The 13,659-nt window shown below is 33.8% G+C and overlaps 1 protein-coding gene across 3 annotated transcripts in view; it reads left to right on the top strand.

Annotated features, from left to right (window-relative positions):
• The window catches only part of LOC149088804 (uncharacterized), an 89,706-nt gene that overhangs the window by 60,248 nt on the left and 15,799 nt on the right, over positions 1 to 13,659 (top strand). For all 3 annotated transcript variants that reach the window (XM_089250276.1, XM_089250274.1, XM_089250277.1), the window contains 5 exons: positions 5,912 to 5,944; positions 10,007 to 10,039; positions 10,978 to 11,025; positions 11,297 to 11,338; positions 13,484 to 13,618. In XM_089250276.1, coding sequence (XP_089106402.1) covers positions 5,912 to 5,944; positions 10,007 to 10,039; positions 10,978 to 11,025; positions 11,297 to 11,338; positions 13,484 to 13,618 — 291 coding nt within the window. The remainder of the gene's footprint in view (positions 1 to 5,911; positions 5,945 to 10,006; positions 10,040 to 10,977; positions 11,026 to 11,296; positions 11,339 to 13,483; positions 13,619 to 13,659) is intronic.

Raw genomic sequence — 13,659 nt, 5'->3', positions numbered from 1 at the left:
TTCTGTTAATGGTCCCAGTAGGCAACAATTGAATTTCGAAAATGCTTTTGAATTGCGGACAGCAAAAAAAAAATCTCTGCAAATTCTGGAGAACTAAAATATTTTTTGTACTGTAAAAAAATTTACATTTTATATTAAACAATTTTTATTTACACATGATTTGCATTTTGATTTATATTTTCATCTTGAACTTGATACGAGTTGTTTTGGAATCCTCATTTTACGATGCGTCAATTTGGCTAAGGTTCTCTCTCATTTGGCTACAAATTTTTTCATCTGATTAGCCAAACTGCTACAATTGATAAAAAGTCAGGGTGAACCCTGTTTCAAACATCCCTGGGGCCTAGAGGAAGAATAATCTCTCATGGAATTAATAATGTTACACATAAATAGTCAAGTTACAGCCAAGGGTGGCGAGATATTATAATGCAATACTTCCTTCTCCTGTATGAAGCCCAATACTTTTACGAATACAATTAAAAATTACTTTCAACAATACATCTTGACTTTCGCCCATGATTGGTTCCCGAAAATGTGTGCGAATGTTGAATGTTCGGAAGTAAAGGGATGTAAAAAAAGATTGAAAATTGTCCATGTATTTTAAAATATTTATTTCACAATATATACATAAGTTAATGAGGCCTGTTTAACTGCTTTTAGGTGTTTTCATCATATAAACTTGTCAAGAATTAGTTGAATACCACCCCTTCTTTTTCTTTCCTTGATAAAGTGTTCTATAACATGCTGTATCTTTCTCAATCGTCCTATGTACTTGAGATGTACGTTCTCCATTGGGATCACATTCTTCCATGATACTCAAAAATTTGTCAAGATTCATGAAGGCTTCATTCAAATTTTTGATTGTCAACGTCTCTTGACAATTTTATCAACTTCTTCCTCACTTTCATTGTGTATTTCATTTAACTCTTGTTGCTTAATTAAGTATTCATTTGACAGAGGTACTGAGTGAGATTCAAAATCACTCATCATTTGTGGGCATACTTGTTTCCAGGAACCTTTTCATTGTTGACTCTTATTTCAGCCCACGAGTCTCCAATATTGTTAATTGTGCTTCCCATATACTATAGCTTTCAAAAATCTCAATGTAGGCCCACCTTTTTTGTCAGTTGCCTTGATGGCCTGATTTCATTACTGTCCTCATATAATATCGTTCAAACGTATATAGCTATCACTGCTTGGTCCATGGGCTGTATGAGGCAGGTAGTATTCAGAGGAAGAATTACAACACACAATGATTTCCGGATATAAATTCAGCAAATATTTTGGGTATTCTGGAACATTGTCTAAGATTAATAATGCTTTAAATTGTAAATTTTTATCTTTACAATATTGCTTAACTGCCGGCACAAAATGAAAAGTGAACACTAATCTTATATTAACGCAGTGATCCAAACTTTTTTTATTTAATTTCCAAATGACTGGTAGCAATTATTTATCTTTCCCTTTCAATGCTCTGGGATTTTCTGCTTAATAAATTAACATTTGCTTTAATTTTAAATCACCAGCTAAGTTTCTGCCAAGCAATGTTAATAGTTTTCTTTAGAAGGTTTATAGAGATTATAGGATGAGAGTAGAGAGATAGAGAATATAGATTGTTCAGGGGCAACTGATTCTTCCTTCGATAAGAATGTATTTAGTTAATGTAAGAGGCATTTATATCTGCATTGGTCCCAGGTGTTGGCCATTGTTAGATGAGTCCGTGAAACTATAAAACATATTTATTACAGATACTAAACTTCACTACAAACTACATAACACACACAATGACATCAATAAGAGCAATGAAACACAACAGTGTACATCAGGGCATCAACTTGATGGAAAGCTAAAAAATGGAGCTATTTCAGACCGATTTCGTTGCCATATATCAAAAATAACTGGATATTTTTTATCACATTTTTTTAGCAAAATTTTGTAATTCTCTTAATCCCTCTGCTTCATTTATTGCAGAATAAACTGCCCTTAAATCAGCTGTTGCCAATTTTAAATCTCCTAAAGAACTGCCTATAAAATGGGTTCTATCTTAACTAGATCAAATCCTAATATTGATGCATGTTTTTTTAAGTTTGTGTCATTGTATTTTTTATCATAAGCTTCAATTCTTTGTTCAATATAATTTTGACCATATTTTAGCAATCTATAAAACCTACATGCTAAACTTTCTAGCAGTTGCTGTTATGGCTTTCGGTGTACCTAACCTAGCTTTTAGCCTATTGTGGAATTTTGCTATCTGTGATGTTCTCTTACTTCCATTAAGTGCATATTCGGCAAGTGCTTGTTATTCCATGTATCGTAACTTTAATTTCAGGTATAGTTTTTATGACCATATTGAATCGTGTCAGTACTATAGGTTTACAAAAATATGAGTTATTAGAAGCAAAACTGACTAAAAAAGCCTTGATAAAGTAATATCTTTATATGCTAGGGGAATTATGAGTATTTTGATCATCATGATATCTACTACTATATATTTCTTTCTCTTCAAACTGTTTAATATAGAAACTTGGAAAAACAAGAGGATTAATAGAATTTTTTCTAAATTCCCACTTTTGCAGGAATGACATAGAAATGCAAAGTATGACACTATAAATTAAGACAATATTATTATTATTAACTTTAATTATAAGGTGAAATTAAGAGAACAAATATAAACACATTATGTAATGGCACATGCACAGCTTACTCTCTGCGAGTACATGCATCGACTGGTGACAAAACGAACGAATCAGTGGCATAAAATGCTGTCGCCAAGTTACAGCCAAGGTTGGCAAGATATCATAATTCAACATTATGTGAATGAGCGAAGACGTGTGTCTGATGCTATATAAGAAAAATGCTTAAGCATAGCACACATATATGATACCAAAATGAATAAAAACTGATATAAATAATCAAATGACAGAAAAGAATCGAATTATCAATTTCTCGAAATCCCTTATCACCCAGCTACTTTCAGTGAGTAACTGAAATTACTGCTCACTGTATCGCAGATATCTTTCTCAATTTTCATGACATTCAACAGGGATTTTTATAAAAGGGGTGTTTCTAGCAACCAAATTATGAAAAAATAAAATTGATATTTCCTGCACATAAATAATTAAAAATCATTCACTTAAAATGCTGATATGTCATTGAATACTAAATATTGTTACATTTTAAATTTCTGCTGTGTAGTGCCGAATTTTCATAAAAGAGTTGAAAAGTGCATGCATGGTACAAGCCAAAAGAAAAAAAAGCTATGAAAGTTAGAGTTTTTATAAGAAACATATCTTTGTGAATATACGTGCTATTTTCACAAAAATTCATACAATTGTTGCACTAAGCAAATAAAATATTCTTTGAAAGTCACAAATCATTTGCAGCTTTTTATAATACATAGTTTATCAAAAACATTTTTTTCTTACTTAAATTCTTGTTGGTCCCCCAAGTTAACCTGTGATTAAATCTTTACTGGAAAGTGAGTGCAAGCGTTAAGTGTTTACATGTCTAAAATTTCAGTAGAACTTATTGAGTAACTTTTTAGAAATTTGAAAAATGTTTAAACCACAAAGTGTGAACACTGACTTATATCTATACAGGGTGTTTCAAAACTCATGGGCATATGTTAGGGGGGGGGGGGGAATGATGGAACACAACTAGACCAAACACAAATTAACAAACCACCCATACTTGAAACTCAAGTGGCAAAGTGCTAGACGGCGGCGCTTCCCAACAAATTCAATAAATAGGCTGTTCACAGCAGGCGTCATCATTTGTGCTGTGGATCACCGGTGAGATGAATATGTACACTAATCAAGAGAACTCAAAAAATCGTAACGAATAAGACAAATAGCAGGAAATACTAAAAAATTTCTAATGCATTTCGACACGCTATGGGTGTCATCCGAGTTTTTCACTTGGATTGAATATTTTTTGAGAATTGGCTTGATTTCATTGAAGATGAAGCCGATTCTCAAAGAGTTTAACCTTACATCCATAGGAGTTCCTATTAAAAACTTTTGTTTCAAAACCCCTAAAGATGCTATACCACAGAATAAACAATGGGGGCATTTATTATATTCCATGTGGTGATTGCCTGTTTTGCTACATAGGACAAACACAGAGACCCATAAAAACTAGATTTAATGAACATGCTCACTGTGTTAAAAATTAAGAATGTGAACAAATCTACCATTATTTCTCACTGCTGGCAAGAGGGCCATAGATTCAAATTCCAGGAAGCGAGAGTTGAGAGTTTTTCACAAAGTGAAATCCACGACCGATTTAGACTTCTATGAAGGTACATACATCCAAGTCTTCAAAAATAAATTTAATGACAATGAATCAACACCAACGATCTCACGCATCGCCATGACTTAAATTTATTACGAGCAGGAATTTAAAGAAAATTTGAATAAACTAATCGGATAGCTCCAAGCAGCCAATCAGGATGTTACAAAAGACTTACACGCAGGCACTTTGCTTCATTTTTGCCACGGTGTTTGACTTGAACAGACATGGTGTTTTTTCGTTCCACTGAGCAACAGAGATTGAAGATTTGGTACTCACTCCAAGTGGGAAACTCGGTCAGCGTGATACTCTTATTCTCTGAAGAGACGACACCCATAGCTTGTCGAAATGCATTAGGAATTTTTCAGTATTTTCTGGTATTTGCCTTATTCATTGACAATTTTTTGAGCATTGGGCAAAGCCATCTACTCTTCTGTAATCTAGAGAAGACCAATTTATTACATGTATGGGGCTGTAGACAGCTGTGCAAGGGAAGCCCAAAGATTGTACCAAGAACATTTTCTGACATGTGGCAGAAATGAGAACCTTCCAGGTGTTGCACATCGATGGGGTGTGAAGTCTGCATCACTGTTGTCAGCCACAATTTTGAGCAGTTGCAGTGATGTTTCTGTAATTGGATGTCGTTGAATAAAACATCTTCCTTAAGTTCATCAGTATTCTTTCATTTTGTCTCTGTCTGCCCCCGTGTGTGAAAATTGAATTTTTCATTTTTTCAACACCAACATCTCGCACAGGGAAATGCCAAGGCAGGTGCTTTCAACTGTTGACACAGTACTGGTTATATGTTTCATTTTATAACACTCGCGAGTCTCTAAGCCAGCGATTCTCAACCTTTCTCGACCCAGGGAGCCCTTGCTGGTATACAATTTCTGTGGCAGAGCCTCGTTAAACCCATTTTTTATTTATTCATCAAAATTAACTTATTTTCATTATTCAAAAATATTTATAATTATTATTTTTTTCAAATTTACTGTTTTTTTTTTATTTTCCTGGAGCAGCCGCGGAGTTCCTGGGAGTTTACACAGAGCACCGGTTGAGAACCGCTGCTCTAAGCTATACTACGCAAATTTGCTAGCAAAGAGCTTGTTGTTGAAGACTCATCCTAACGCATGGAAATAACTAAACACGAATCAGTCTTAAAAAGATGCAGTGGAAATTTTGAAAAAACTGTTGTGTACTGAAACTTGAAATAATCTATGTATATAAAATTGATTTTCTGTCTGTATGTTCTCTATGAAAATCTACAATTTTAGATTGATCTTCATCAAGTCGTGCATAAAGACCAAACTTGACCCAATTTGAACGCTAGATTACATAAAAATTCATCAGAGCTGAGCAAAAAACTGTCGGGTAACAATGATTCATGGGCCTCATTAATGACTTGGAATGTTTACTTTGGTCACAGTGGTTCCCAACCCATGTGTTTCAGACATATAAATACTCCTTTACAATAATTTGCTACTTCATCAATGCTCCCAGTACATACAGAAAAGCCAAACAATGCCGGGTATTATAGCTAGTTTACAATATACATAATTTGATGCCATTGATTTATTGAAAATTATGCTTTATTTATGCAGTTTACTTTCTGTATTTACAGTACTTTTGGTTTCTCTGCAAAAAATCACTGGAGGTAAGCTATATTGCTTCTCGTTACTTCAATTTATAGCAATATCAGAAATCAGAATAATCACTCTATCCAACACTTTCGGTTTTGATATATTCTTTATACTGACATCTCATTTTCAATTTCAAGCTAAATCCTTTCAGATAAAAACACAGTATCACACATAGAGTAGGAGGTTCCTGCACTATATGATACTGTTATACAGATACAGTTCATGCCATGGCTGGACAAATCTATTGCCCAAGTCATGTAAAAATTCTTAACAGGCATGTATTTTTTTTCAGCCATATGCCCAATGCAGGCACGTAAAAAAAAAACCAAAAAATTGAAACACTTTTTGTGTGTTGATTAAATTGGTGGCAATGCAAAATCAGTTATTTTATGACTCATTACAATAACCATATGGGAGCGTAATAAGGGTAATATAGTTTTTTTTGCTTTATGAATAGTCTACGTTCAGAAAGCTTACTGGGGGAATACTAATATAAGACATGTAAAATGAGCATGTAATTTGAACCCTTTTCAATTGAAGGTATGTTTTAATAAACTGGGGTTGAGAAGAAAACAATTTCAGACAATTTCCCGGCAGTAAGGCTGGGATTACACTATAAAAGTTTACTAAAAGATCTTTTACAAAGCTTGAAAAAACAACCAATAAGCCTGCTGGCTATGTTTGCTCAAATGTAACCAATTCACTTATTGGTTGTATTTTCCATAAAAAAACTTTTTATACTGTATAACTATAAAAGTTTTGTAAAAGTGCTTGTATGAAACTTGAAAAATAAAATGGATAAGCTGATCGGTTACATTCGAGCTAATGCAATCGATCAGTTTATTGGTTGCATTTTTCAAGTTTTATAAAAACAGTTTTACAAAACTTTTACAGTGTAATCCTGGCCTTAGACAAATAAGATTGGGGTTAAACTCTGCTGGCTTTCATCATATCAAAAGTCACAGTAGTGATTAGGCAGATTCAAATGATGATTTATATTAAAATTTAGTGTGTTAATTATGGTTTTTTTTTAAGATTAAGAAAAATAAATTTGAATCCAGTCAACTAAAAGAAACTGATTGAGAACTGAAGGAAAGAGATCTTTTTTGTCTGTCATTTGCCTTCACTATAGGAAGGCCATTGCAAAAGCAGCTCCACAGGAGTCATAGATCACAGTGATAACTACAGACCGATTACAGAATACAGAAATGTTTGTCAGTAAGGGAGGGAGAAGAGGGCTTTTTTTAGGCCCTACATAATCTTGCAGCCTGATAATGATAACTTACAGGGAAAAATAACTTTTGTTAAACCTCAGCTTCAGAATCCGCAAAAAAACAACTTTCAACGAAAAAAAAACTTGATAATGTTATCCAAAGTCCTAATTACTATAAAAAATACAAAATAAAATATACAAACGATCAGGCTCAGAATTGGCAATTTCTATGCCCCACATCCGATCACCATGCTGTATTTGTGACCAAACCAGGAAGATTCTATGTCAAAATAAGAAAAAAAAAAACAAAATAGGATGCTATGGTTTAAAATACAGCAAACTACCTACCTAGGTAGTCTTAATGATGTTACAGATGAACTTGGTAACCCATGCGGAGGCCTTCTGTCTCTATGAGGTGCTGGTTCCAGTCCCCATGAGGGCAGAGATGAATTTTCCTTCCCCTGAAACATCTATATCTCTTTCATATCTTTCTTTCTATATCTTCATTCAGCCAGACAGTTTTCTGTTATAACCCTGTATTAACAGGGGAGAGTGACATCTTTCTACCAATACAAATACGTTGCCATCTGGTAGTCCTGATGTCATTTGTGAGGTATCAGTAGAATGTTGTCGCAGTCCATTGCACAGAGCCATTTAGCATATATATATATACTCTTCAAGGGAGAAATATTCTATCTGTTCCTATAGCTTGATTGGTAGAGCACTCGTCTGGCAAACGAGATACCATAATTCAAGTTCCCATAAGAGCAGAGATGAGGTTTTCCCATATGTGTTGTTACATATCAATTTGTTAAAAATTTCCCAAAGAAACATTCACAAGGTTTACGGAAACTTTTCCCCTGACATTTTGTCCCTAGAACATTTCATTTCCGGTACATTTTGCGTGCCCAGACAGAATGACTGACCCTATGAGTGGTCAAGTGAATTGGAAATTTACTTTCCTTCACATTTTGCCTGCTCTGACCACATGAGTGAGCGACTAAGTAAGTTGGACATTCAGCCCCAGATATTTCCCAGCCAACATTTCACCCCTTGTATAAATATTATGTGAGTTATGTCACTCTCACTTGGTTATTCACTCAACCATCCAGTCAGTTATATACTCATATGATCATACTCACTTGGTCACTCACTCAGTAAATCATACTCACTTGGTCACTCACTCAGTAAATCATACAGTCACTCACTTGGGCATTCATCTGATCACTCAGTTGATCATTCATCCGGTCACTCAGCTGGTCATTCATACAGTTAATCACACATTCAAACAAGCACTCACTCACACAGCCAATTTCACACTCACTTGGTCACTCAAATGCAGTCACTCACTTGATCATTCATGTAGACTCACTATTTCACCAAACACCAACTCTGGCCATATCGGTATATTGCAATTTACTGCCATTAATGAGATGGGTTGGAAATGAAGGCGCTGTCTATTGGTGGTCTCTTCAAGTTCGTTAGGGAAAATATCTTATCCATATCCTCCCTTGGGTTCGAACCCGGGACCCCGATAACAACCTTCACGATGGTAGACGGGCATCTTACCACCATGCCACTCGGGCTATATATATAGACTCACTCACTCATACAGTCCATTGTACACTTGGCACACTTATACACTCAGTCCAGTCATTTATACAGTCACTCACAGTGCATATAATCACACACTTTCTTCGTCACTCATACAGTCAATCTCACTTTTATTTGGTCACTCACAACTTATATGGATCACTCACCTTATCACTTGGTCAGTCACTTATACAGTCAAGGCAGGCAAAATGTCGTGTGAAATGTTCGGGAATGAAACGTACCAGAGATGAAATGTCAGGAGCAAAATGTTGGTATTGAAACGTCTGGGCGAAATTTCCTCCTGTTTACAATGTGCATGTTCAGTATAAACAGCCATCAAAGATAAAAAATATGAACCATTATTTAAATTTTTATATTTTGACTGATATATGTAATCATAAATCAAGATTGAGTTTTATTAACATGAATAATTTATAGGTTACATTGGGACTTAGCAAATTGCAAAAAAATAATATGGGCGTCAGAAAAAATTCTTGGGAGCCAAAGATTTTCTTCTTGAAAAATTGATTCAAAAATAATGTTTCTTTCAACTTTTCCTGGACATGGTGACTGCTTTTCATGTTTGTAGACAAAATTATGTGCAGCTGTGGTGGTCGAGTGGTCATAGCGACGGAATCGCATTGCAGGGACCCAGGTTGGGTGTTCGAGTCCCACCATCTCCACATTGGTGGTCGGCTGAAGTTGGTTTTCTGTGGTTCCCAACTTCGAGGTGCAAATGTGAGCCGATCTCTCCATTAAAAAAGTCTCGCCACAGAGAGCAACAAGCCTACAAACAGTACAAATATTCAATCATTACTCTTCCTTCACTTCTAAAATATAGATGGTGACACTGAAAAATCAAACAACACTAGATACGCACTCAGACTGTTAGGTACACATACCTACACTTCTGGCCCAACTCACTAGGTAGTAAATTGCCTATGGCGATAGACCTGAGTTGTGCTCAGTTTGAAAGAAAGATAAAATGATGTATACATTTGAAAAAAAAATTATGTTGCTCTTAGACTTTTCTGTAACCACAAGAAAATTTTACATACCAATACCAATTTTTTTTACTGAAGTGACCTGGAAATGTGATTTATTGAGCCCTGGGTTACATTATGAATCGGTTTTGATCTGATATTTTGAAAAAAATTTGCTTTGTGAAACATTACACATTTTCTGCAATATCATTATCACGTGTAGTTTTCAACTGTTACCCTTGTTATTGATGTTATAGAAGAAAATGATTCTTAACATTTATTTCCAGGAGTGATTACTTCACCACTGTTACATGCTTCGAGTAAGAAAAATTCTGTTTATGTATTTTCTTTACATGCTGTAGAACTATACATCATTTCTGGTTTTCTGACTTCTCAAAAAAAATTTTTTCCTTAGTTTATAATAAATAATTAATCTACTGGATCATAAAATAACAGGGGTCTCATAAAGGAAGTTTAAATTATATTGACTACACATTTCAAATTCAACAACACCCTAGCTTAAAATTTTATCATTATTTATTATATAGAAAATATGAGCTTCCCTGCTTTCTAGCTTTTTCAATAGATCCATAGCCAGAACTGTTAGTGGACCCCCTACATACACATCTTATTTTCTAAATAAATTTATAGTGCAAAGAATTAAAAATTATATAAAATTTATTTCCCAAGTCTAGACCAGAGTCATACTAGCCTCGTACTTGTGGCAGTCATGTGTAAAGATGTTGAAGAGGTCTTCTGATGAAATATAGTCAAGAAAAAGAAATTGAATAAATATATACAGTCAAAACTTGATTTAACGCTATAACTTCTCTTTCTGAGAATTTTGTAATCTTTATTTGGAAGATTTGTTCATTATACGTTCCTGTGCTGAGCGTAGTTTATATTTTTGTTGTAGTGTTTGAATGTATATATTAGCCTATATATATACGCACCACATTAACTTTTTCACTTAAAAAGAACAAATTTTCCATGCTTAAGTAAATTCCTTAAAATAACAATTTAATGTATACACAAGCCTGTAATATGAGAAAATATTAATAATCATTAAAACATTGATTATATATAGTAAGTTGTCACATCAAATTACACAGAAATGCTTGTATTACTTTGAGATGTTTGGTAGCCTTTTATACCAAAAGTTAAAATTAGCAGATGAATTTTATGCCAATTAATCGATTGAATTTTCACAATCACACAATATATTTATATTGTCACACCCAATATTTTCTCATTGCAGTTGTAAAGAAAGATGATGGTACAAAGAATCTTATTATCACTGCAGAAGGTGAGGTAGCAATGCATACAATTTTTATGATTACTTAAATATTTTCAAATGCATTAATGAACTTTTAATATAATTTTTACATTAAACTGTTTGATTATATTTATCATTATAATGCACTGCAACTTTCCAAAATTTAATATATTTCTACCTCTAATGACCATAAATAGCATTTTGAAGGAGAAAAATTTCAGAATCAAATACTTAAATAATTACTTGCATTGTTTTAAACACATAATAACCATAATCCTCTCTTTGTAAAATTTCTTTTTAGCATCATATTCATCGAATTATGGAACTGCAAGCTCTAGTGATGGTACGTAAAATATTTCATGTGCAATGAGTTGCACAGTTTTCTTAATACAAAGAAAAGTTTGTACATGTGTAAGTCACAAATGACGATTTCAAAAATGTCAAGAGTATAAAAACACATTTTTTTAATTCAACTTCTCTAATTTTTTAACAGTTTCCATTGATTTTAATTAGGACTGGGAGTCCATTAAAGTTCTTAACTGGTTGGTCAAAAATGTTCAAATTCTAACCATTTATAACAAACCAGGCATCGGTAACTGTATAATAGTAATCAATGCTATAAAAATTCATTTTACTAATTTCGCACACTGATTTGTTAGATTTAAACAAATATAGGTATAATTTAAGACATTAAGGCTGTCTGCTTGAAACAATTTAATATGCTGAGCATATTTGTCAAATCCTGGAGTTTACTTAGATCTTGTCCGTTGTTTTTTTTTTTGCAGAAAATTAGTTATTTTAGGTTAGAATCACTGATTTCGAAGCTGCTTCCAATCTTCAATTTTTTGCTTCCTTCTCTAAAAACAGCTCTCAAATGAAACTGGAGGAGGGGGGACGGCTGATACATCCCAAATATGAAACTGCTGTTCACAGTAAAAATAAAATTTTGTGTTGTATTCTAAAACCTCCATCAAACTTAATTTGGAACTGAAATCATCAGTTTTCATTGAAATACATTTTTTGCCGAATTTTTTAAATCAAAATATTGATTCAAATATAGTCACTTATCTAAAATGTTATTCATAGGAACAATTATTCCATGAATTCCTTGAAATCGATTAGAAGTCAAGTTAATTTATAAACTTTTAAAATTTTCATTAAGTGATTAACAATTGATCGATTAATCAGACCACCCTAATTTTAATGTTTCATCTATATTTTATATCCATGCTTTAAACAATCTTAACATTTGAAGGTTGGGTTTAGCCAAGACCACCTTCATGTGTTATATCAGTGGTTTCCAACCTGTCAAGCGTCAGGTTATTCCTGAAAATGAAATAAATCCTGGATATGCATACTTCTTGAAATATGCAGGAAGTGTATGTATATGTCATAGAATGTGTAGAAGGCTCACGTACCACTCACTACAAATGAGTGCCAGGCATATTTACCCCTAGAAATATGTATGAGGCTTGTGCACACCCTATCATATATTGCTTCATAATTTATGTTTTGCACTCTTTTTATTATTTTAATCTTTTTTCAGCCATTTTTGATCATTTTCAGAATACCTCTGAATGGTCTATCTCATACCACTTCATTATGTTATAGATTAGTCTCTCAAGGGTAGGGCCGACAGGGCTCCAGCTCGGGAGGTAGGGGGAAGATAGGGCTGTCTTAGGCCTGTGGGAAAATGACTTTTTTTGGGCCCCTCTACCTGGCTAGAAATACCTGCTAAACAATTTACCTCACAGTCAAAAATTTAAATTGATCTCATTTTTATGAAGCCCCCCAATCATGACCTGGGGGCTCAAAACAGTTCTTGTCATTATTTGTTTTTTCACTCTAAATCCATTATGGCAGAGCCCGTAAAAAATCTGACTAGGGGCAAAAGATCCCTGCTTGGAGGCCCTGCAACAAGATATGGGTTAGTCCATAGAAATGCCCAATTTCAGCCGCTATAGATTCAATCATTACTGTCCTGTGATCTTGAATATTGTTAAACAGTGTTTCCTCTGATAACAATCCAGATAGGAGAGTGACCAGGTTGGTTTTAATTGAGTATCGGTGAGAATTCTTGATAGAATTTGTGTGCAGCATGACAAACCTATTCTCACCATAACAATGAAAATACTTTCTGATTGATAACCTTTGCAAAAAGGCCTTTTGCTCAAAAGAGAAAAAAAATCTTGATTTGTTATTTATTTACAGACTTTTCATAAATTTGCTTCCATCATCAATGGTGCATCAGTCCTAAGACTGGTTCGCCCCAGTGTTGAGCAGCCACCACTCATCTCTGTCTTGGGGTTTGTTGTTTAATTGGTTATAGCTGGATGCATTCTGCATCATTTAGTAGCGTTGAGAAAAAGTCTTTATTGATGTATAAAAAATTATTGATGGAATCAAAATTTATGTATAAAATATTTCAAAAAAATTGTGAAATCTCTTAAGATTCCAATGTCTCAGACTTTAAACATCTCTATTTTAGCTATAGATTACTGTCGAAAAATGAAACTGAATATCATAGCTGATTTTTCACCTATACCCACACCAGTACCTAAAATACTTCGAGCATGTTTGAGGGATTCTTGTCTCATATCTGATTGTCATCCTGAGAATTTAGGTGAGCATTAATAATTTTTGCTGAAAATTAGCCAAAACTAT

This window comes from Pholcus phalangioides, unplaced genomic scaffold (genome assembly GCF_987345545.1).
Source record: "Pholcus phalangioides strain wild (caught in Gottingen) unplaced genomic scaffold, Ppha-v1.0 ptg000003l_1, whole genome shotgun sequence".
Taxonomy (NCBI): Eukaryota; Metazoa; Arthropoda; class Arachnida; order Araneae; family Pholcidae; genus Pholcus; species Pholcus phalangioides.
This window is presented reverse-complemented; position numbering and strand designations above follow the sequence as displayed.